The 25,154-nt window shown below is 39.2% G+C and overlaps 1 protein-coding gene and 1 long non-coding RNA gene across 4 annotated transcripts in view; one reads left to right on the top strand and one right to left on the bottom strand.

Moving 5' to 3' along the window:
- LOC134472683 (uncharacterized) overlaps positions 1-25,154 on the top strand; it is a 93,941-nt gene that overhangs the window by 36,425 nt on the left and 32,362 nt on the right. The window lies entirely within an intron of this gene.
- Positions 1-25,154, bottom strand: part of Galntl6 (polypeptide N-acetylgalactosaminyltransferase like 6) — a 993,708-nt gene that overhangs the window by 12,955 nt on the left and 955,599 nt on the right. For both annotated transcript variants that reach the window (XR_010042613.1, XM_023564834.2), the window contains exons 11-12: positions 13,554-13,670; positions 4,863-5,012 (exon numbers count right to left, since the gene is read on the bottom strand). Coding sequence is in view for 1 of the 2 variants with exons in the window: in XM_023564834.2 (XP_023420602.2) it covers positions 4,863-5,012; positions 13,554-13,670 (267 nt within the window). In the remaining variant the exon portion in view is untranslated. The remainder of the gene's footprint in view (positions 1-4,862; positions 5,013-13,553; positions 13,671-25,154) is intronic.

Here is a 25,154-nt window from a genome sequence, read left to right on the forward strand (position 1 = left end):
TGATTATTTAGCTGCATAGCCTTTGTATTTTCTAAACATTTAAACACATCATCTGTGAATAGGCTAATTTCTTGCTTTTGAATTTTTGTAACTTTAAATTGTTTTATTTTGCCCGACTATACTGAATAACATGTCCTGTGCAAGACTGAATACAGGTGAAGTCAGCATCTTATTTTACTCCCATTTTGTGGAGGAAAGTTTTATATTTAATTGCTGACAGTGATGGTGTTTATAAGTTTCTAAATATCCCTCTTATTTGAATGCCTTAGTTTATTTTTATTAGCTTGCCTTCTGTGTAGTTAAGACTATTTGGTGAGTTGATAAAAACCTGAACATTTAACAATAGACTCATGCAGATAAGACCTCTTGTAATAAAAGACTCATTCAATGCCATGGTAGAAATGATATTTTAAGTAAATGGTGATTAATTAGTGACACATATGTTTATATGTGATATATGTACATATATACATATATATGTATATATTAATTAAGTCCATATATTATGCACATGAAATATTTCAGAGAATTATATACCAGACTGTAAAAGATTAAATACTAAAGTTTCAAAGGTCATTTAGAAGATAATCTTAATGACTTTAGTATAAGTAGGATTTCCTAAACAGAACATGAAAAACCCAAACACAAAGATTAACTTTTAATTAAGACACTTCGTTGGAGAGGAATAAAAGCAAGCCATCAACTGGAATATCTTATAATACATATATCCAACAAAGCACTTGTATCTAGATTTGTTTTTAAAATCCCTAAAGATGTGTAAGGAAAAAATCAGGCAATCTATGTTATAAAATGTGGTCAAAAGTCTTAAAGTGGTCTTTCACAAAGAAGATATCCAGCTGAGTGTCACAGTGCATATTTGAAATCAAGGTCCTTTGGAAGACTAAGGCAGGAAAATTACAAGTTTGAGCCTAGCTTGGACAATTTAGCAAAATCTTGTATCAGAATAAAAATTGAAAAGAGTTGGGCATGTAGCTCAGTATTGAAGCACCACTGCAATCAATCTCCAGTACCACAAAAACAAACCAATAAAACCAAAATGACTAACAAATATGTACTAGCTCTACAATCATGAATGAAAAGAACACAAAAAGGAAAAAAGAAACTGACAGTGCCCAGTGTTGGTGAGAATTTGGAGCAATCAGATTCTCATGTGATGTCTGTGCCTTGGTCATTGTTTTTTGAGGCTTACCCAGCCCACCTTCCAGCAATTGGCCACTGTGTCTTTCTGCCTAGAGACTTTGTCTAGCTCCAAGAACAGATCTGTCTCTAAGAGGTACAGGCTAGAGATGTCAGAGACTAAGGAGCAATTTAACCAAAGATTTGCCAGAATGATTTTTTCTGGCTCCCTTCCCTTCCCCATTTCACTTCTTTCCTATCCATGGGGATTTTATTTTTCCTGTTGAGGGACCATCCTAAATCAACCACTTGCATTCAAATTCTTTAGATTGAATCTGAAAAAATGCAAACCAAGGTACAAACTATATTCCAATAAAAATGTTTATTTAAAAGGAAAGAGGCAGGGAAAGAGGTCTAAATTTGGTGAGAGTAAAAACGGTTAATGGTGCTTAGGAGAGATTGCTTTAATGATAGAGTATATGGTAATATACCTCACCACTATCATCAGCGCGAAAAGTTCATTTGTCAAAACACTGATGGAAATTCGATCATATGACCAGAAATTCAGCCATATAGTTCCTGTGGTTTATCTCACATATCATTCCTGTTTTATTGATGAAGAAATTAAAAATAAGAGATTTGAAATAACTTCTTCAAGATTCTAATATAATTTTGAGATCAATTAGGATATGATAGCTTAACTCTAGACCTAATCATTATATTAACCAGTTTGCCAGGGTCAGAATTGAAGGGTCCATATGAATTGGGAGGTGAGACCATTTTATCTTCTAGTTAATGAGAAATTAAGTGAAGTTATAAAACAGAGAGATGCAACTACCAGATGTTGATGACTTCAATATTTTTACAGAGTTCGTTCTTGGAGCAGAGATCCCTCTGGTGGTCAGTGAGAACAAACACTGGGATTCCCCTCCTGTGTACCTATTATTATGTAATACAATCGTGTAACTGAATATAGTTACAACATCATGGAACGGGGACGCTTTTCTATCTGCAAGCTGGTTCTGCTAATGGATCAGAAGTTGGGACCTGAATACAAACTCACAAGAGGCAGTGTCTGGTCACCTTATTTCTCCAAGAAACCTCCATGTTCTAAGAGAATGAGTGGCCCTAAATACAAAAAACACTGAGGGCCTTTCCCAGGAATACTGATCTTATTTCTTACGGGCATAGCAGAAGAAAGAGCAGAAACTTTAAAGTCAAATTTATTTGAGTCTAAATGTTGACACTGTTGTAAATCTGCTAGTAGCTGTGTCTTCCTGTGTAAATTATACCATAATAGTGTCTGGGTATATGAGGTTTGAGGTGAGATGTGTGAAGTTCTAGCCCCAAACCTCTTCTTTCTCAACAGTTGGAGGTGGTGCTGATGATGAATTAATTTAGGAGCTTAGGACATGGACCATGTTTAAGCAATTAGCATCTTAGTGATTGGGTTGATTCATGGATACGCTAAGAAGCATTACTACATAGTGAGCTCAAAAGCCTGCTAAATCGTTGGAACTCCTGGGGTCAAGAAGTACATCTAAATATAGACAAGGCATTGCTGCAGAACGATTCTTGCTCTGTGTTTTCTCTTTCAGGTCTTGAGCATAACCCTTGGAAAAAACAACAGGAATTTTTGAAAACAGTTTTGTTAAATAGGCCTGAGTCATTCACTCAGATGAGGTATTTCGGAAACTTTCCATTTTAAGTGTATTCCTTTTGGTGTATTCTTGATTGAGAATAAATATATTGCTTGCTATATAAATATCACACAGAATCTAACTCTTCTCTAAGTAACGTGAGGCCAACATGTCCAGAAAGATCTTAGCAGACAGGCACAGCACAATCGCATCTAGTGATTTCTTAGAGTCTTTCTATTTCATAGAGTCCTTTGGGTGCTTGAAAGTTTGATGGGTGAAAGCTCGTGAGAATTACCTCTTAAAATTGCTGTAGCTTGTTTCTTTTTTTCCACAGGAGTTCAGTGTGCACAAGTATTCATTGGTTTTATCCATCTGTAAGCTTTTGTAAGCTTTCTAATGAAAACAACTGTATTTTCTGGGCTTAATTGCATATTATTAAGTGATCTGTCTCTCATGCTATAAATATACAGTAATGAGGAATGTTCTGCTCATTACAGAACTCCAGCACACTAGGCAGTGGCAAATCAGTTATTTTACTGATGTGACTAGAAAGAAGCAACTAAAAGGTTACAAAATCAGTTTAAAAAGCTGCCTTCACTACAGACTACGCTATACTAAATAGAAAAGTTTGACAAGCTGAATCAATTGTGCACTTCATAACAAAAAGCAGTGAGGTTTTCCCACCGTGATTTCTCTCCCTCATATTATATCTGACATCATCTTCTTATTAGCCCTTTGGATTTTAAATTGTTTCATAGGATAGAAAAAATGATGTGTTATACTTTTTCTGGAGGTATTGTCCCAAACTGCCAGATATTGTGGTGGGGCGTGACATACAGAATAAACTACACAAAGATGTCTCCTTTTGAATGGGTATAGTTTTAGGTGTCCACTTTTCAGATGTGGAAAAAAGAACTCATCCCTTTTTTCCCTTCCTTCCTTTTCATATTTAATATGTTCCAATATCCCTCTCCGCTTTCTCTCTCTCTCTGGCTCTCTCTCCCTCTCCCCTCGGGACTGAACCCTGGGTCTTGCCTTTCCTAGGCAAACACTTTGCACGGAGCAGTACTTCCAGCTGGTAGAACTTACCCAAGTGAGAACAAGTATCATAACCGGTGCTCCCACCATTTATTGCTCGCAGCTTCTTCTTTTAGTTTTCCTGTAATTTCAGGGGACACTGATCTGGCTTTAGCCACAGGATAACCAAGCTCATGATTAAACAGGTGGGTATTAGTATCACATTTTCCTGATAGCCTGAGGTGAGGCTGGATTATGCCAGAGCACAAAAAGGCAAGAAAAAACGTACCTCCTCCCTGGTTGGAAAGCCTGGGTGGTTTTCTAGGTTAGAGGGGAAAGTGTAACCTTGGAAACTGGCAGCTAATTCCTGCCTCGAAAAGCAAGGAGTTGAAAACAATATTGTATTATGTTCTAAAAAGTTATCGAAAGAAAGCTTAATGAAGATATTTTTAAAGAATTTATTTGCTCTGTATTAACTCAATACAATGTGATTTTATATTTGTTTTTGAATTCTTTTTATACTATGAAGTGTTAACTTCCTCATTCTTTAAATTTGTAAGTTCTCAAAATGTATTCTCCTTTGATATACTTGGATAGGATTTGAGTTAATAACAAAAAGGGTCACTTTTTATATATGTTGCAACAATTCTATTTGCATGGATATATCATTTGTATTAATATAATTGTCTTTACTCAACAAGCTTCTAAATAAGAGCCTGAGATATGTAATAAAGTAATAGATGTATTAACTTCTGTCTGTTATAAACTGGGGGTCCTTAAAAAATTTATGCATGTGTGTGTTTGTTTGCTGGGCACGTGGTCCGTCTTGTAATTTCTTTGAGATAAACCCATACCCATGCCTTGGAGTGCTACTGTTTTGACTCAAATTCATTTTTCAATCATAACAAACAAAACCAGAAACATGCTGTTTTCTATTCACTAGGCCTTTCCCTCGGTGTGAGACAAATGTGTGTACATATGTTCAGATAGCACCTTGAATTCAGCATGTTTTTAAGGGACTCAGGAAACCTGAAATAATTTGAGAATAACCAGAGAACAGCCTCTTACCTTCCGGTATCCCCAGAACTGGTTCCCCTTCATGCCGTGACAGTCGTAGAGCGTAACTGGGCTGTTGTGTGAGATGGCATCGAAGCAGAACTTTCGGGTGTGCAGTGGCTCACCAGGTCGAATATCTTCTCTCCACCCAAAGGTAAAGAGCTAGCAAAACAATGGTAACAGAGAAGCTTCAGTGAGTGTAATTAGGAGAGAAGACTCCAGAGCAGGGGGAGGTACGGTTTCGGGCAGGGGAGAACCTGTGGTTTGTGATTTGCAGTAAAGAGCTATGGCTTGGTGTAATGCCGGTTTGGAAAAGGCATGTTTCATAAAATGCTGTAGCAGCAACATGTCTTGCACCTTTGACCCAGGTGGCTCCAGTCCAAATGAGGAGTTTTCAGTTAGGTATCAGGGGGAAAAATACCCCACAAAACCAAAAACCAAAACACAGAAACCCAGGGTGCAGAAAAGGGGAACAGAGAGAGAGATGGAGAGAGAGAGAGAGAGATTGAAGAGGGATGAAGAGCAGAAGGAAGAAGATGAGGAAAGGAGAGTAGGACAGAGGCTTATATATATTCATGTTATTTACTTACATGTAAATAACATGTTTCTGGATCAAACCTGCCCAGTTAGCCTAAACAGGCAGATTAATGGCAAAAAGACAAGGACTAGAGTTGGGCAGGACTGTTGCTAACAGGTTGAAAGTCTCCTTTAAGAAAAGCTAAGCTTGAAGTCAAAAAAAGCAAATTAATTTCTTAGGATTGAAAGAGTAATTCTGCCAAACCATATGGAAAGTTTTAGACAGTAATTCACGGGAAGAATACAGTTTACACACACAGATCTTTCCCAATCCCAGCTGATAGCGAGTTTTCGTGAAGTGGTAGTTACGCTTGGTGCTTTTAATATGTCTTATATTCCATCCAGCATTTTCCTATCCTACTTTATTCTATCTTACGTTATCTATTCCAACCAATTATATTAAACATAAAATGTAACTGGGCTTGGTAGCTAATAATATATAGCTATTAATATATTACTGGATTATATGTATAGTAATATATACAGCTGGGCCTGTACATCTAGCTCTCTGAGAGGCGAGGTAAGAGGAATACAATTTGAGCTCAGCACAGGCAATTTAGTGACTTAGTGTGATCTTGTCTCAAAAACAAAAACAAAAGAAAGAAAAAGAAAACAGAAGTAAAACAAAAATATCTAGGCTTTAGCTCATATAAAGCCCTTAGTTTTGATCTAAAAAAAGTTATGATGAGCTAAATTTATTTTGCAGAGTAGTAAATTAACAAACACATTCCTGTAGAAGAAGAGCATTTTGTTGGTATTTGAGCTGAGCCACATTTGAGAGGTACAGTGTGAGAAATCTTTCATTAGGGTGGAAAATAGAATAGATGAGCCCTAAAATTTTAGTAAGGTTACATAATTCTTACTACAGGACTGAAGGCAACCTTGCTGTGAGAGGCCACGCTCTGAGTTGCAAATTAAAGAGCTGCCAGGAAAACCCTGTTGATATAGACAAGAGCAGTGCTCAGCTGTATGTGGATAATACTCTTAGTGCAGACCAAGCCTTCCGTGCTTTTGGGTCCCACTCAGAAAAGAACATATGGAGAATCTGGCACAGTTACGGGGATGGCCAACAAAAACTGTTAAGTGGTGGGGAATTGGAAGAAAAATTGAATGAACTGGATTAAGTGGTCTGAAGGAAATAAGAAAGAAATGATCTAAGGCAAATATATGAAAGGGGGTTGTCTGAGGGGTGGTGATGTACTGCCTTCTGTTTCCCGGGAAGACAGGACAAAAGAGAAGGTTTCAGATAGAAGAACAAGGAATTCGGGTTAGGCATTTGAAATAGATTCATGAAGAGGAATCGTGTGGCCTTTTTTCCTAGAGTTTTTTTTATTCCTTCTTTTTATATCATTGCGGACTGAGGCATTTTTAGATTCATTTGAATTCTATGCAGGTGAATGACTACTCAAGGAAGTTCTGTCCGACTCCCTTTTGAAAGCTCTCTTCTAATCAGACATGCTACTCTGCTGGCTTTTGAAATACTGAGCCTGTTATGCTATAACTCGGTCTTGCCTGTCCACGTCGATCTATCTCTTCAGCAGAGATGTTGCTAGGGGTTCTCTCTTTCCTAGTTGGTCTTAAATGCTCTCCATTAAACTCTCACCAATATGCTGATAACTCATTATCTGTATTTTGTCAAAGTCCTGTAGGATTTCTCAGCAATATGTGGCAAGGTCAGCTCAAATTCAACCCATACTAAACACAGTTGCTTTTCTTTTCCTCTACCCTGTTTCTACTGATTATTTTGTTTTAGTTGATGGTATCGGCACTCAGTTCGTCAGCCTGGGAATCCTTAACAACTTTGTTTTCCTTTCTCCCTATTCTCACAATCATTGCTCTCAAAATCTTTTGTCTAGACTACTGTAGCGATCTCCTAAACTGATTTCTTTCTCATTTTCCTCTTTTGGTTCTTGCAATCTGTTTTTCTCAGTTTTGAGAGAAGTGTGTTTGAAATGCCTGTTTGGCCAGGTTCTTTCCTCAACGGCAAATCCTGCATTTTCATATGACCCTTAGAGAATCAAGTTCAAAATCTTTAATGTCACTAGTAAGCTGGGTCCTGATGCTGTGAGGAGACAGCCTCTCAATTCCTTGATCCTCTGTTCTTTGTGTCCTTGATGAAATAACTTAGTCAAGATGCCTAGGAGGCTGTGCAGAAGTATAGGTAGAATTTACCGTAAAATAGAACCAGAGAGCATTACACCTTCAAGAGAGAAAGTGGGCATCATCTATACTGAGTGCCAATTTGGACACCTTTTATGTTACTCCTGGGGTTCAGGGAACTAGAGTAATCATGATGCTTATTATAATTTTATGTAGTTATTACTTTGGAACTGAAAAATACCTTTCTGTGCCTTTTAGATAGTCAATGTTTCTTCAGAAGCTTTAATATATAGGAAACATAAGGAAGAAATTTACAAAAGGTAAGTTTTCATTTAAGCCAGGTCCCAGCCCAAGCTGAACATTTCCTTGCCTGATACTGGGCTGTGGGCTCTGGCAGCCTGAAATATTGTGTGCCTCGTTTTGGAATCAGATAGTCAGCTGGTCAGGTACCAGAAGGAAAGTGCTCAAGGGGGAAATGTTCAAGTGTCATGGCACTCTGTGGAACTGCTTTCAGTCCGAGACCTAACAAATGATTATAATTATATCATACAATGATTTTTTTTTTCTTCACTTAACCGGCAAAGCATGCTATTTTGGATGCTCCCTCATCTTTGTCCCTCAGGTCAGCTAATTTCTGACTACCTGTCTAACACTTAGCGTAGTAGGAACTTTCCACCTTCTGGCCTTTGCGGTTCCTCCCCGCTGTATCCTTTTCCTTTTGGCCAACACTAAAATGATTGTAGTTGCTCATACAAACAGGTATATTTTTCCATCTGTGACTGTTTAAGAGGTAGGTAAGTATTGGCAGGCCAGCTGAGTGCTGATCACGCCTTTGCTTCACCACTGATTGGTATCCCCAGTTCTTTCTATTTTTTTTATCTTGAGAAAAGGTCTCACCATACTGCTCAGGCTGGCCTTGACCTTGTCCTCTTCTTGCCTCACTTTCCCGAGTAGCTGGGATTATAGTTGTGCACCTTTGGGCCTGGCTTGAATTTTAAACTTTAATGATTCTAGTTGCAATTCACTTCATCGAAAGAGAAACTTCCTGACCCATAAATTGGCATGTTTTCCTCATATTATGAACAGTCCAACCATTGCAGGAACAAGCAGTCCTTTGTGGGGGGACAGGGTCTCACTATGCAGTTCTAGCTGACCTTGAACTCACATTGTAGCCCATGCTGGTCTCAAACTTGCAATGATCCTCCTGCCTCTGTCTCCTTAGTGCTGGGGTTGCAGGCGTGCACCACCATGCCCGACCAGAACAAGCAGTCATAATCGATTTATCTATTTCCCTTTTGGTGTGTGTCTCACTCATTTTGGCTTTCATATACTCAGAAGTCTAGAGATGAAAGGGACTATAATAATTACCCTGCACAGAACCTCACTACACAGTTGGGGGAATGTAGGCATGCAGAAATGGTTTGTCTCTGCCATACCTCATGCGTTCAGCCTTCTTTTATAGAAGCCTTTCATTCATTTTATTAAAGATAAGTTAAGTCTAAAAGAATACCTGTGTTATAGCAAACAGGTCAATCCGTCTTTCAGACAGGCTTCTTCATCTACTGTCACAACTATATCTCAGTGCAGCCTTGGGTCACTTTTATTTCTTGTTTCTGTTTGTTATAATGTAATGACCATTCTTACATTTGTTGTCTGTTAGCATTCACTTTTTGTAGTGCTTCGTGTGTAATTATTATTAGTGATTATCTTTCAGTACCTTAGGTGAAAAGGCATCTTCAGATTGCATCAATTGCTTTAGTCTTCTGTGTCTACAGCTAGCTACAATTTTTCTATTTGATGTCTTTGAAATGCTTTTTATTGTAATTTATCTTATCCTAATGGCCATGTCAAACTAATCAGACATAGTCTTTCATTCATTAGACACACTTTTCTGTGTGCAATCTTGTGAAAGCAGCAAAGGCAGACACGAAGCCATTTTCTTTGCTTGCTTTGGGTAATGTTACTGTGACACTCAGTTTGTCTCCTACTCCAGGGCTTTTCTTGTAGAAAAAAGTATCTGATTTCTTTTCAAACATTAGTTTTAAAGTCAACTGATGTTAATTTCTCCCTTCCCTTCTCCAGACTGATATTCTTAGTTACAGATTGATTCAGAGTGATAACTTGTTTCTTTGCTTTAATATTCTTGTGGTCTGCGTAATGCTGACTAGGCCTCTATTGCACTGTACTAATAAACTCACTAGATCTGATACTGCAAATTTTCTTCTTTTAGTCTGGCTACCTAACCTGAAACAATTGAAAATATTTCTTTCCCTCTCTCTGTGTCTTCGTAGTTTATTTTTATTGTTATGTGGTTTGCAGAAACTAAGATACAACATGTTTCTCCTTATAGTTGGTATCCATGGTATGTTCTATCTTGATAGTGGATTGTTTTTCCCAAAGGAAGGGAATTTGTCCTCTGGCTGCATGCGCTGACTTGCCTGAATCTCTGTTTGCAGATTCCCCCCAGGTCTTGGAAAGGGAGCATTTGCCTGCTTCCTCAGCAGGAAGAAAGGCCTGCTGCAAAGCTTCCTCCCAGCAGGAGCTTCAGCCTGCTGCTGGGCCTGCTGAGGAGCGCAGCCAAAGTAGGCCAAGGAGAGCACCTCCTCCTCCTGCCTGGTTCCTCTCCCTCGCATGCCTAATGGGAGCTGGGGCGTATCCTTGACAGGCCTTACAGTCTTATTTGGATCTATTTTTATTTTTCTTTCTTGGTCCCTTAAGGAAACTGAGAGCCAGCGCACAACGCCATAGTGATATCAAACAGCTGAATAGATTACCCTGGAAGAGCGGACCATACATCTGCTTCCTTCACAGAAGCCAGATTAGTTCTGATCAGCGTTCTGCAACAAAAGGCATTTTCTTAAAAAGGGGTTTCAAAAGACTCCTTGCTTCCTATGTGGCAATTTTGTTTACTCAGTCTTGTCTCACTTTTGTCTTTTTTGGAAAAAGTTACTTTAATTCTAAGCATCTCCTTTTATAAGAATTTACTTTTTAAAATTTTTTGGTACTCAGAATCAAACCCAGGGTCTCGTGCTTGCCAGGCAGGCACTGTACTACCGAGCTGCCAATGAATTTGCTTTTGAGTTAAAATGAATACCCATAATTTTCCTGTCTTGATATACTACTCATCCAGAAATTTGAATCTACATGTAAAGAAATGAATTATAATTAGTGTCATTAAGTAATATATTGAATTTAAACTGTATAGTTAATTACTGCAAAATGAAGCAGCTTGTAATGTTTAATGGAGTCAATATATGTGATGCATATTTCAAAAAATAACTCATTTCCATCTGCTGTTGACCTTTAATCTTCCAGTGGCTTCATTTCTAGGGTTGTTAAAGACTGGAAATTTTTTAAGGAGCAGTAATAACCCGTGTTTTCGGTCTGTCTATGTAGTTTTCTGCTTGTCTAGTGCTGCTCTCTGGTGACCATTTCTTAAATTACATGCCATAGATTTTTGAAGCTTTAGCCTGAAGGGAATAAATGAAACCAATACTTTTTAAAAATGTATGCAACACAGTCGATTTTGTTTTTATTTGCTTTCAGATCTCAAATAAAATTTATAAGCGAAGAAAATTTCGCTTGAAGATACTACTTGGTAGAAATATTACACCTGCACCAGGCTCCCAGGCACACATCCCTCACCAAATATAGGTTAGGTACGCTTCCTAGGGCTGAGTAGGGTGGTAAAGAAAGAAAGCCTTTCTTTATAAGTTGCGTCTTTTTCTTTAAAAAAATGTTCCCTCCTGTTTTAGATGCCTTCCTCGAGCTTTCTGTCTTTCTTGCAGGCTGCAGGCAGAATGGCCTGTTGAAGTTAACAGGCGACACTATTCCTCTGATCGCTACATGCTGCTGATGGAAAGAAATAGAGGGAGAGGAAGCCAGTTGCTTTTCTTTGATAATTGATTCTCATCAGTAAGTCCTGGAGCCAAAGATCTGTTTTAAAAATCCATCTGGAAAATATCCCTACCCTGCTGTATATACTGGAGAGAATAATAACTAGTGTTTGGCATGTTGGGAATAGAAAAATGGAGCCAAAGCCACAACTGCCTTGGGCCTGAGAGACTAGTTTGATGTATAAAGTGCCTTTTTGGATGCATGTGAGAAGGCAGAGGGACAGTACGGTGACCGAGTCTACTTCATGTGTGATGTGCTGTTATATCAGATGTAATTCTTACAGAAGCCTGTTCTTGTGGAAGGCATTATTGTCTTTATCTAAAGATGGAGTAAGTACAGCCTATAAAGAATGAGTGACTTCACAAGACTACATAGTGTGAAGTGCAATCTAGGATGGCGTGACTCCAGGCCCACAGCCCACCAGAATGCCATGAGGTTGTAGTGTGAGACTACTGGGACCAGATGGGGTAAACAGTTAGAGACACTGCTGATTGAATTAATTCTGGGCCATGTTGCAGGCTTGGTCTATTGTATCATGTTGCTGTGATTCTAGTAAGCGTGGAGGTGGGAAAGGAAGGGACAGTTGTGTGGGGGAGGAGAGTGCCCACGGCTGAAGCTCAGAGGCTTTGAACAATTCCTTAATCTCCTAGGCTGGGTATGGTAATCCCCCAAAGGGTAATTTTTGTCACAGTTCTTTCTCTGCCATGAGTACATAAACAGTCTCCACAACAGAAGACTATGCCAGCTGGGGCCACTCCTGTCCAGTATGCAAGATTATATAGCTATAGGAGCACTGTAAGGCCTACTGGAAACTGATCGCTTACTCTTTTGGTTTTTGTAAGAGAACCAGCCTGGACAATTCTAAAAGCACTGGCAGGGAATACTATCCTGACCTGGGATCTCCCTCTGTACAGGGAGAGAGGGGAATAGGATGGGAGATGGATTCCGTAAATTCTTTCTCTTTCAAGTATGGTAATATCTGTTGATCCTTGTGAAATCTGTGTGATGAGAACATAAATGTCTGCTATGATATTTTCTATAGTTTCTCACTGAAATATCTCATAATCCAAAATGTTCAATGGGGGCAGATACTATTTGTTGTTGCTTGGCATAACTGACATCATCTTGTGCCTTATATTTGACCCAGAAGAGTGAAAAATTACTCAGGGTAAATGTCCCATGAGAAAAGCAGAACAAACTGCATCCACAAGAGAGAAAAATTAACCTGCTCAAGAAAGAAGCAGGATACAGATGTCAACCAAAATTAATGTAAATTGTTTCCAACAGGATGTCTTGCTCTGTGGTTTCCTGCTTCTGCCCTGTAACCCTCTAGTTTGAGACCACTCCTTTTGACTCCGAAACAGGGATCTTCAGGTGTTCGCTGAGCTCAGCTAATAAAATTCCAAAATTTATCGATTTGGCTGCCTGGATTCCTATATTGTTTACGAACTCACTTCACTATTCTATGTTCTCGCTTCTCTTTCACAGGTGACTCTGAAGGGAATGCCCTTCTTAAGGACTTTCAAGTTTCAAATTGGGTTAGAAATCACACTTCACTTAAACTGAGTAACACTGAATACTTTTCAATCAAAAGCAATGTGTGGTCTTAAAGTGCCCATGGTGCCCAACTAGGGTGTTACTATCTCATTTGTTCTCCTGGCACAAGGTTAAAAACTGCAAAACTAGTACTCAAATGATCAGTTGAGGTCCATGGAAAGTATTTTTTCTGACAGTCAGTCAGAAGGAAAACATAAAATTAGATGAAGTCCCAAATATAGAGCAACAGTCTTTCATTAAAACAATGAAACTTAACTGAAAAAATTTACTCGCAAGCTATGGGCTTTTTGTGCTTTGAAAACTATCATTTTGGGAAAGGTATGAAGATCAGCACTACAGTGAACAATTCTATATTCTTTTCTATAATTTAAACATATTTGTGTATTTTATCGCAATTGTTCATCCCAATTGCTTTGAAGAGAAACAGAATCAAATGATTCTCTTAACTACAGGGCTTGCTGGTGATAGACCTGTGACCTCTCCATGTTCCATGTGTGCTATGTAGAGACTCCTTCCCACTCTATCCGTCCACACGAGTCCCGCCCTGCGTCACTCTCGTGACTTCTCACATGCCTGCTCATGAGACCACGTCCTTTCAGAGCCATCCTTGACGCAGATGTCCAGCCTCAGTTCCGTTCCTGTTGCTCCATGCTTGCTGTCTATGCAGAGATTCGCTGCCACGTTCCGAATCTGTGGAAAGAAGGAAGCATGTTGAGCTATTTACAGTGTTGTGTTGGTGTCACTGGGCAGTCTTGGTGTATTTAGGTAATAAACTATTGTATTTTTGATTAGATAACTAGAACAATGTCTGGAATTTGTATATATGGAGGAAAAGCAGCAGATTACATAGATTGTGGTCTACATGTGCAAGAGCGAGAGATAGTCAAACACAAAGGCTGCTGCTGGATGCAGTTCATGCAACATGGAGAGGAACGCAGAGTTCATGACTTCTGTAAAACAGGAGATTGTTCTTTCTCAGCTGGTGCTTCACTTGAGGGTTATCATCCTGCTTTGTGCTCTTTCTACCATTACCTTCCTAGTGTAGAGAGATCCAACCTGAGGAAGGTGATACAGGTAAAAGTGTATGATGGAGGAGCGTGAATCACTTGGCTGTGATGGTTGTGACCAGCATTTGTTTTTGTAGTTTAGCATGTTTCCTGGATGATAAACTAAATAGTTTATCTGCATGGGTGTCTAACCTTTTAGCTCACTTAGAGTACACTGAGTGAAGAGGAATTGTCTTGGGCTGTATATAAAGTGTATGGTATAGTTTATTTGTATAAGTAACAAAACATACTTTAAAATTTCCCATTATAACATGGGGCATGCTTGGGATAAAAGTTGTGCACATTTGCTAGAGGATTAGCAAAACAAGAAAGGCAGTATTAATATTGAAATGCTTACTGAATGAGGATTCCCTACATAAAGCCTGAACTTGGAAAAGCTCAAAGTAAATGAAAAGGGCAATTGTTTTCCATAGATTAATATTGAAGAGTTATAGAAGGGAAAAGAGTGGACAATCAAAAGTATCAAGGGCAGAAATAGCAACAGAAGCAGAGGCTGGGCAGAGACAGGTCTTCTGTCCAATATTGCTGCCTGGAGATTTCACCAATCCCTCTGTAGGAATCCCATTCACAGCCTGTAGTAGAGTTAGATGTTATTTACAGTTTGTTACTTAGGTGTATATACTAGACAAACTCTGTCATCTCAAGCCTTTTCATGTTTTTATGGGACCCTGAATTGTGATAATCTCTTCACATATGTTTATGGATGGAAACAATGATCAGATGGGAAAAATAGAGAGTTTTCCTCAAGCTTCTTTTGCCTAGAATGAGTGGATAAGGTAGGGAGTCTCCTCACAACAGAATACTTATTCCTTTTGGGTTGGGGCAGTAAAAGAGACCGCTGCTGTGAAAAATGCTGGATATCATGAACATAATAAATGATGCTGGGCGAGGATGGTGTGGAGGAGGCAGCATTTCATATTTCATTTATCCTTGGGGGAGAGCTTGGTAAAACCTATTTGAGGACCTCTGTAGTGGGTACTAGTTATGTGGAATTTGGCAACAGGTTGGGTTTAGCTTCCATTGCTGGACTTTAGGTTTCCAGGTCTCTGTCTGATGTCAGGGGAGAGTTAAATAACGCAGAATATAGGGCAACAATGCTTGGCCTAGTTTGGCCTACAGACTTCTCTGAGGACCTAAGGAAAACCATGGACATTTTTTCAAAAATAGGTAAACAAACAAAACCATAAGGGGATACATGCAAGAGCTTTTATTTTTTCATTATTCTATAATCCATCAATTTCATATTTGAATCCCAAGTTAGAGAAAAATCTTGCCTCTTGCCTCTTGTAAGCTGATCGCTTCTCTGTTCTTATGATAAGGGGAGATTGTGACAGACAGGGAATGAATTTAGGTGACCACCTAATTTACCACCGACTTATTTTACCTTTTGTCCATCTTCCTTAAAACAAGTACTAGGGAGGTAATTTCTTTTGAGAATTTTGAAGGCAAACTAAAAATATTGTTTGTGTGGGGCTGGGAATGTAGCTCAGTGACAGAATGCTGGCTTATCATATGCAAGGTCCTGGGTTCAATCCCAGCCCTGCCCAAACCAACCAAAGAACTTATTGTAAAACCAATTTCTTAACATGTGATGATGCTGCTTTAGTGAAATAGCAACACCCAGGGTGTTGATCTTGGATTTTACTGTTGTTGTCTTCAGGCGGGGCCATTCTGTAAAGATCCTGATTTATTTCTTATCTGAGTCCTGTGTGATGGTTCTGAAACTGTCTGTGACCTTTAAACCACTGGACAGAACATGGGCAGCCTCTCTTTTCATTCCTGGGCCCCTCACCTCCCTGATGCACTCTACCAGAGAGCCGGTTATTAATTTGTACATCTAAGGCATCTTCATGGCGCTGTTGTTCCCTCTCCCTGAGTCTTGGAGCTCTGAACCATTGGGGTGGGCCGATGTTTGTAGGGTCACAAGTGCTCGGCTACAGTGGGAGAAATTTGCCCTTGTACTTGAGCTGGCCTTGGCCCTTACCCACCGGGACCACTTTACTCTTGGAAAAGCCAATGCATAAAGCCAGAGACAATGAGTTGCAAATCTGCCACATGTGCCTGTGGAAGCTATTGGAGATCCTCAGCTCACTTTTAAATTTTCTGGGCTCAAAGGGCTCTGGCAGGGATGCAGGATACCATTTTCTAAACTCTTCAATTTTCTAAATTTTCACCCAAATGGCATCTGTGTAGACAATGAGATAAACTGCTTTGGAAGCCAAATTTCAAGTTTCGAAGGCGTAATTGCCTACATCTGTGTAAATTCCAACACAAATTTGTGCCAGAGAGGAAATGCTGAGAGTTCAGCACAGGATAAGGTAGGCAGCTGGGGACAACATGAATATCCAGCCACTGTCGCTCTCTTCTCTCCCCCCATCTTTCTATCACCATCTCTTCAGCGCATATTCAGAGTCTCTTTGTTTCCTTGTAACAGCAACATCACCAAGAGAAACAGGTGAGTAAAATCCAATAGAACTGATATTATGCCCTGTTCATTCACTTCAATAAGGTTTTAAAAACCTTATTGTAGACAAAATGCTTACAAATTTATATTACACAACGTGGGCTCCTATTCACACTCATACATGGGCCCCATATCTAGGACACAGACTGCTGACTCGATCTAGGATGGAAATGAGCCTCATCCCTCTGATGTGCTGCTTCAGGGCTTGACATCATTAAAACTGTGTTGAGGAATCCATGGGGAAGGATTAGGAAGTGAGGTGGAGTTGGACCAGGGGAATGAGTTGGAGAAGAAGAGAATGAGGGGAAGGGGAATTATGAACTATGGTAAGATTATACAGATAAACTTCTTTATATGGCAAGGGTTAGGAAGGGGTCTGGTGAGGTGCAAAGGCTTTCTTTGGGTATTCGGGAGGAGTCAGGTTCAGTCTTATTGTTTGATTCTCCCCAGCCCAGGAGGCTTTTATTTATAAAAGCTAACCAGAAAGGGAGTGGGAAACGGAGTCAAGTGGCTAGCAGATGTGGCATAGGTCATTCAGGTGGTTTAAATGAGAGATTCTCTCACCTCAGCAAATGAGAGTGCATGGCTGACTAATTCCCTCTGATTGCCACAGATCTTTAAAGTGAAGTTCTGGGTTCATTATTCATGTAAGAAATATTTATTGAGGCCTTGCTATGTCAAAACATTGTATGAGACATTGGGTATAGGATGGAGAGAGAAAGAATCAGTGTCCTCCTTTGTGAAGTTGATGGTCTAGTCCGGACCTTCCAGAGATGGGAAATTGTCAATATTTCTGAATGTGAGTTTTTAACGTGGCAAAATGAATCACAAGATATGAATGATTTTAGAGCTCAAATTTATTCTGATGCTAGGTGGAGCGATTGCTGCCTGGAGACCTAGCAGGCCTGGGTTCTGCTCACCAGGTACAAATGAGTTTCCCTAGAATCTTAGCCGTATACTCCTCTTCAAAGCTTAGTTTGTCCATTTATAAAAGGTCCACGTTCAAGGGGTACTTCTGAAGGAAAGGAACTTTGAGAAGGATGAGTAGAAACTTAAAGACAAAGCTCTCAAGTTCAAACTCCACCTAGTACCCTAGTGAGTGTTTGTCTCCAAATAAAAAAGGCCAGGGATGTAATTTAATGTACAGCACAGCTGTGTCCAACCCCTAGTACTGCAGACCGAAGTGAAGAAAAATGAAGAGAAACAAAACAAGCAAAGCGGAAAGAAAGAAGGGAAGAGAGAAAAGAAGGAAAGAGTAAGAAAGAAAAAAAAATAAGAAAAAAAAGACAGACGGACGGACTGAAGGCAGGAAGGAAGGAAGAGCAGCTAAATAGATCTGGCTGAATGGCCGTTCTTTAGGAACTCCAGCCTCGCTGGAGTTGTATCATTCTGAGGGAACCTTTTTCAGAGCTTAACTGCCAGGTGAAGGCTGAAGGTGAAAAGATCAACTCAGAATAAGATAGCTCGGAGCACTTAGCAGAGCTGATGACATTGGAAGGGACACTGGAGGACAAATTGAATTCTATCTAGGATTCAATGGGAGAATGTGATAGCTGTAGCTTCAGAAATTGAGTGCAGGAAACTTTCATTTTGTTCTAGAGATTGAATTCAGAGCCTTGTGTATGCTAAGCCTATGCTCTATCCCTGGGCTATACCTCAACTTTGTTTTTCCTTTACAATGGTAAAAAATGTATATCTAGGTGATCAGTTTAGATGATGTCAATTTTGCTGGCAAAATCCAAAGCATCCTAAGCATCCTAATCTGTGCAAAGAGTTTTCTCTCTCTCTCTCTCTCTCTCTCTCTCTCTCTCTCTCTCTCTTTGGTACCAGGTATCAAACTCATGACCTCATGCTTGCAGGCAGGCGCTTTTGCCGCTGAGCTAAACCCCGGTCCCAAGCATCCTAATCTGTAGGCATTTGAACATAAAGCTTGAGTAGGGTGTTGACCTGGTGATGTCAGGGTTGCAGAGCTTTTTCGTGGCTGGTGGAGCTGGTATTGCCGCTTTGCTATCCACAGTGAAGGCGAGCATGCTGCTCTTCTGTTTTCTTCTTGGCACATCCGTGGTCAGAGGAACTTGCTGATGGCACAGTGTTCAAGCTTGCTCTTCTGTTGATATTTTGGCTGCCTCTGGAACCAGCATGTCTCGAACTGCAGAGATGTGGACAGCGTGCAGATCTTTTTCCTTTTTTGTTTTTTTCTTTGTGGTTGTGGGTGCCTTTCAGCAACACCTTCTTGGCCTTGAAAGGTTCTGTTTTTACTTTGGCTTGGGAGGGACAGGATCTCTCTTCTCTCTCAGTGCTATCTTCGTGAAAACTGCACGGAGTATCTTAGGGAAGGCCAAATGGTTTGATAGGGCACAGCATAAAGTTTGTAAAATGAGGACAATCATGCCTCAGAGAATTGTTGTGAGGATGTGGCTGATGTGGGCCAAGTGTTTAACAGTGTGTAGCATGCTGTAGTGGTAATGAACGTTAGCTACTATTTATTTGTTTGGTTTTAGCTGAATTACCGACGATGCTAAATACCTGGGGCAGTGCCTCAGACAGATCACATTTTATCACCCTTTGCAATGTTCTCTTCAGTCTATGTCAACAGTTAATCTTGAAAACGTCACTCACAGTCCTCCAAGTTCTCCAGGCAGCACCACTGTTACTGGCCATCTCCCTCCTTTTCTTACCCTCCATCAGTTCATGATCTCTGCAGACTCTGGTCCTAGGTACTGACTGCCACACTCTTTTCCTCTCCTTTCCTGTTTCTCAGATTATAGTAGTTTGCCATTTAGCATGTTTGTCAAAAATCAAGTGCTCATGAGGGTTCACTTCTGGGAGACCGATTTTATTCAATTGGTCTGTATGTATTAGGTTATGCTTGTATCATTTTTCTTGATTACTCTCGTTTTGTACTAAGTTTTGAAATTAGGAAATGTGAGTTCTCCAAAGTGTTCTTTGTTTAGCAATTATCTTGAAAATTCAGGGTTCCTTGAAGTTCCATATGAATTTTAGGATGGGTTTTCTATTTTTGCAAAAAAAAAAAAATAAAATAATCAATGGGATTTTGATAGGAATTGCATTGAACCTGTAAATCATTGTGGATAGCATTGCCAATTAGCAATAAATCATCCAATTCATTAAAATGAGACTTCTTCCAACTACTTAGATCTTCAATTTCCTTCAGCAATATTTTATAATTTTCAGTATATAAGTCTTTTACTGTGTTGATTTATTTTTTGGGAGACATATAATGCAGTAGCCAAGAACACATATCTGGTTTAGAGGTTTAACAGGTCACTACCTTAGACAAGTTATTTAACTGTTACTTTTTTTCTTTAGTACCTGGGATTGAACTCATGACTTGCCAGTGCTTGCCAGGCAGGTGTTTGTGCCATTGAGCTAAATCCCTGGCCCAACTGTTACTTTTTTTTATCAGTACATGTTTGATACATGTGATATTTACATTCATCATCGGGAGTAATGATACTTAACATACCTTGATTCACTTTGTTTACCATCCCTCTCTGCTTTCTTCCCTCTGTCTCTAGATCGCGTCCTATTTTCATTATTACTACTATTATTATTTTTAGTTCATGTTTATGACATACAGTGATTACATTCATTGTGGGTAGTTGGTACATGTACCTGACACATCTTAGATCTTTTTATATCTCTTTCTCTTGGTCCCTTTGCTAGTTGGATAAGATCTATCTCTGTTTTCTTTTATTGATCTTTTATTTTGTATCTTATTTTGTTTATATATTTAATTATTCAAATGAGAGAAACTATGTATTAAACTTGTGCATCTGATTTATTTCATTTAACATTATGTTTTTGAAGTGAATTCAATTTCTTACAAATGTCTCAAATATATCCTTCTTTATAGCCAAGTAGAATGTACTGCCATAATACCTTTAAGAGTTAGAGGTATTTATTACATTATAGGTAATATGATACCTTTACTTGTTTTGGGAAGATACCTGGAAGGGGGCTGACTTGGCTGAATGGAATATTTATTCTTAGTTTCTGAGAAATCTCCATAATGATTGTACTGGTTTACCTGTCTGCCAACCATGTGGAAAGATTCCTTTTGACTGTGCCCACCCTAGCATTCATTATTACTGATTTTTTTCAGGTGTGAAATGAAACCTCAATGTTGTTTTAATTTACATTCTTTTGTGGGTGTGTGCTGTATTTTGCCCATGGGACAGTCAGCAGCTTAGTGTGTGGACTGGGGTAGAAGACGGTGAGCTGTGTCCGGAGGTTGGCACTGTGGCTATGCCTGTGTCCTGTAGGTTTCTTCATCAGTGCCAACTGCATGTCTGTGGCAGTCAACCATATCGGAGGGGTCTGGGTCAGGTCCTTGGTGGGTAAAGAGCTGGAGAGTTTCTAAGTTTTTGCTTACTGATATTCTGTTAACTCCAAAATGGTTAATATATATTTTTTTTCTTTTAATGTTAGGAAAGTGTTCTACTATTAAGTTACAGGGAAACCAGTGCTACTGTGTCTGTCAGTTACTGGCCTTTGAAATTGCTACCTCTGTGTTCTTTTTAGACCCTTTGTAGGTAATATATTTATTTTTAAGTATCAAGATTTCTGTATCCAATTTCTAGTCTTATTTCTATTTTTGAACTCAACTCCACATAGAGGTAGTCACTGAAACCACGGACATACATGAGACCACTCAGACAAGGAATATGAAGCCAGATGAGAATACTGATGATGAAACTCTGAGAATGTCTTCCTGTATAGTGCTGGGCAAAGAAAAGGCAGGTAAGAAAAATAAAAGGAAAGAGGGGAATCAGAAGGCAGACATGGAGATGTTGGAGAGGGGCAGAAGGGTCAAGGCGTCAAATTCCACAGAGTGATCAAGGAGGAGGAGAACTGGGAGGAAGTGGTTGGATTGGGCAGTTAGGAGGTCACGAGTGGCCTTTCAAAGATTCTGTGGTGTGATAACCAGAGACGGAAGATGAATTGTCAAATAGACTGAGGAAAGCTGGGAGGTTAAAATTAGTCAATAAACAGCAATTCCTTTTCAAGAATCTTGATAGTGATGGGATACATACGTACAAGGGAAAAGCAGAATGTAAAAAATTCCATTTTTATGATGGAGAGACTTGAGAGTAGAATTGTACTTCAGCTCTGACATAATTCGAGACTCAGTTAAAAATTACGAAGTGCTTTTGCAAATTAAAAACTGTATAACAGTGGTGGTGAATCTCCTGCATGCGTGCTGCAGTGGGTCACTGTATCATTGAAAGTCTAAAATGTTCACCATCTCAAAGCACTAAAATGTTCCATCACAGGACTTTTCACTGTTGAAGATTTTGTCTCATGGCCACCTTGCCATTTTTGTTCGAACAGATTCACTTCATCTCTAATTGCTCTGTGCTAGTGGCATCCACTGACTGCTGGCAGAGACTAACTAGTATCTTCCCCTGAAATTATGCCCGCAGAAACTTTCTTTCCATCTTGTGCAAATTTTCCTCCTGAACGTACCATAAGTGTAATTGCTTTGGCATTTCTCGCTTGTCCTGGGATTTACTAGAACCGCTCATTTCAGAAGGCTGGCTTACATTATGCAAGAGAAAGACGACCCTACGGCGTACATATTCCTGGAGGGCCTTCATATTTATATGTGTTCTGCTCCAAATAGTCTTTTTCTAAAGCTGCTTAAACTATTGTGAGTGTTATTTGTAAAATACGTCTTGCATCAAATTAGGTACTTCTAAGTAAAGGGTCATTTGCCAAAACAATATGATTTTCGTAAACAGACTCAAAGAATTTATATAAATAAGTGACTTCCTTTTGGGATTAAGATAAACATCTGTTTACTGACAAAAAGAAAAAAATTAGGACAGTCTTTTCAACCTACTTCATTCTCAACTGGATCCTTTCACAACCAGAATTTTGCTTCTTCTGCTGTGTATTCATTCACATTTGAATTGCAGCTTTGAGAAAATAAGTGGTTTGTCCAAGATTTTATAATGAGCGGATGGCAGGCAGGTTTTGCATCCATGTCTCTGGTTCTTAGTCCTGTGTTCTTCGTACCATGCAATGGTAATGTTATAATTAAGTCACCATAAAAGTATCATTTTGGGTGTTAAATTGGTGGCATGTAGTTTATTGAGCTCAAGGGAAACATAGAGATCAAAAAAGACTACTCATTAAGTTTAGGAAACAAAGGATCTTGTCAAAAATCAGATCAGTGTCTGATTTAGGTGGAGAAATCAAGCAAGGTAAGCAATAAAATTACTTGACTATTCAGGGACATGACAAGGAATGGAGCCATAACAATAAAGCCCATGAGAAACATGCAGGAAACACCTGGTTAGGTAGCTCAGCTCTAGAGGAGACCATGGTGGTACAGCAAAGGGTACCGTGTGGACTTGGGAGGAGTAACAGTATCCTAAACTTTGCATGAGACTAGAATTTGAACCTAGATTTAAAATAATATCAACTTTTCTGAAGGAAAACTAGAAAATGGCAGAAAAGTGGTGACTTTATCCTCACCCAGCCACCTCACTGGAAATTCCTTCTTTTGGGTCAGCAGGCAGATGCACCCCATTCTGCCTGGCTCTGCTTGAGAGGAGGCTTCCCCTGGCCTCTCCCATGGCCTTCGATGACTAGAAAGCTTTGTTGGTTTGAAGTTACATTTTGTAAAGCCAAGAATGTGGAAAAATTTGTATAAGAATTTGAACTCCCAAAACCAAATTCTGTTTTTTAAGCTTGAATTTTTTCCTGAAGGTTTGATGTTCTAACTGTATAAACTCAAAGTTGAAAATATTTTATTATAAACCCTCTCATGAATGTACTATTGGGACAGAGGCATAGGCCAATGAGAGAGTAATTGATAGCTGGCTTAGCGGCTCAGATGACAATTTTTCTCCTTTTGTTAAAAATTAGGTACACATACGTTATGAGACAAAGTGTGTTGCGTGGTGTCACAGACAGGAAAGCAGGCATTTAAGGAGAAATTGTAAGACAGTTTAGGAGACACGTGGTTTACTTGAATTCTTTTTCTCTCTGCAATTTACAAAACTCAGGTAAGTAAATGAAAGCGCACAGGAAGGGAAAATTGAGATCTGGTGGAAGATTGTGCAGGGAAAGTTCAAAAAAGCACTCTATAAAACGACAGAAAAGCTCATCAAACCTGTGTGAAAGTCAGGAAAGGAAGTAGGTAAAAGTGTAGCATGCGCTTTTCAGTATTTTGAAAAGGAGAAGAGAAGAGAAAAGGAGCTTATAAGGCGACTGCTTCCCATGACTAATAACATGAACTGAAGCTTTGTCATGAAGTTTTAACAAGGGGAGGCTGCTTTGAAGGCAGTGCAGGCCAGAGCAGAAGCTGGCCTGTGTGCTGTAGAGGCAGGCTGACCCCTGTCCCCTGAGGCTCAGGCTATGCCTAGCGAGTCAGAAACGGTTGTTCATCATGTTCCTGCGCTGCCACTCAGAAAGTGGCATGGAGACATCCCTCAGACAGAGCCACACTGTGCTGGGCCAGAATGTGCCCTTTTAACTAATGTTTTGACACTGAATAAAATTCACTTGTCATTGTTCTCCTGGAGTGCTACCTTCTGAACATAAATACATCTCTCAATGAGTTGGAGTCATTGGCAATGTGCATTGCCAGTAAATCTAAGATTTTTTCCAGTTCTAGTAAAATCATGAAATGCCACTTCCAACATTTTCTTCAAAGCCAGGGGCAAGAGCCACAGGTTTTGAAGATAAAGCACTTTTTAGTACTAGAAAAACTATTCATATAGTGTTTCGAGAATATAATTTTTCCTTTGCATGCAAGACAGGTGATTATAATGTGGGCAGGTTTAAAATCTTGGCTCATACAAGTTGTTAACCTTGGTGTAAGATTTAAGACTGTTAGCTAATGAAGAGCTGCAATCCAAATTATATGGCTGATTCTGAGAAGAATGTGACCCTTTGACTCTGGGCAGAGCGGCAGCAAAATCTCTGAGACATATGATAATCTGTGGGCTTTTAAAGTTATCTAGAGAAGTAAGTACTCTTGTTTGAGTGTAACTGTCTGCTAAGGAAAGTCAGAAAATTGTCTTGAATTTTTTGCAAAAATAACCATCTGAGTTTTCTATTATAGTTTTCATCATCGTTATACACCGTATATTGAAAGAGATGACTTGGATTTTTAAAGTAAACAAATGGAAATGCCAAATAACATTGGTATATACACTACTTCCCTACAATGTTTCTTTGTCAGTCTTGTCTTATGAAGTCATATCATTTGCTTTTTGTAAAGCTGAAAATTGAAGAGTGATAAAAAAATAGTTCCATTCTACTTCTTACCTCCTGCTGTAAACTCAAACAAATGGGGAATGGAACTGGTTGAGTTCTAAGTGGCTAATCTTGAAATACCAAATCACATTGATGAGCATTCCATTCTTATTTTCTGTAGCAAGGGGAATTTATGGCAAACCGATAGAGAAAATGACTGACACTTCTATATAAAAGCAACTGTGGTTTCAGTTAACCCAGGACATCGTTTTATGCAATAGTGTAGCTACCTTAAAATACATGCTCTAAATGCTAATTTTACATTTATTTCTAATCTAAGAATTTTATTTAATCTCCTTTCTCTCAAAATTTTTCCAGTGCAAATAGTCTTATTCTGAGAATAAGATCTTT

Source organism: Cavia porcellus, unplaced genomic scaffold (assembly GCF_034190915.1).
Source record: "Cavia porcellus strain 051 isolate PalLab524CR breed Dunkin Hartley unplaced genomic scaffold, mCavPor4.1 scaffold_24, whole genome shotgun sequence".
Taxonomy (NCBI): Eukaryota; Metazoa; Chordata; class Mammalia; order Rodentia; family Caviidae; genus Cavia; species Cavia porcellus.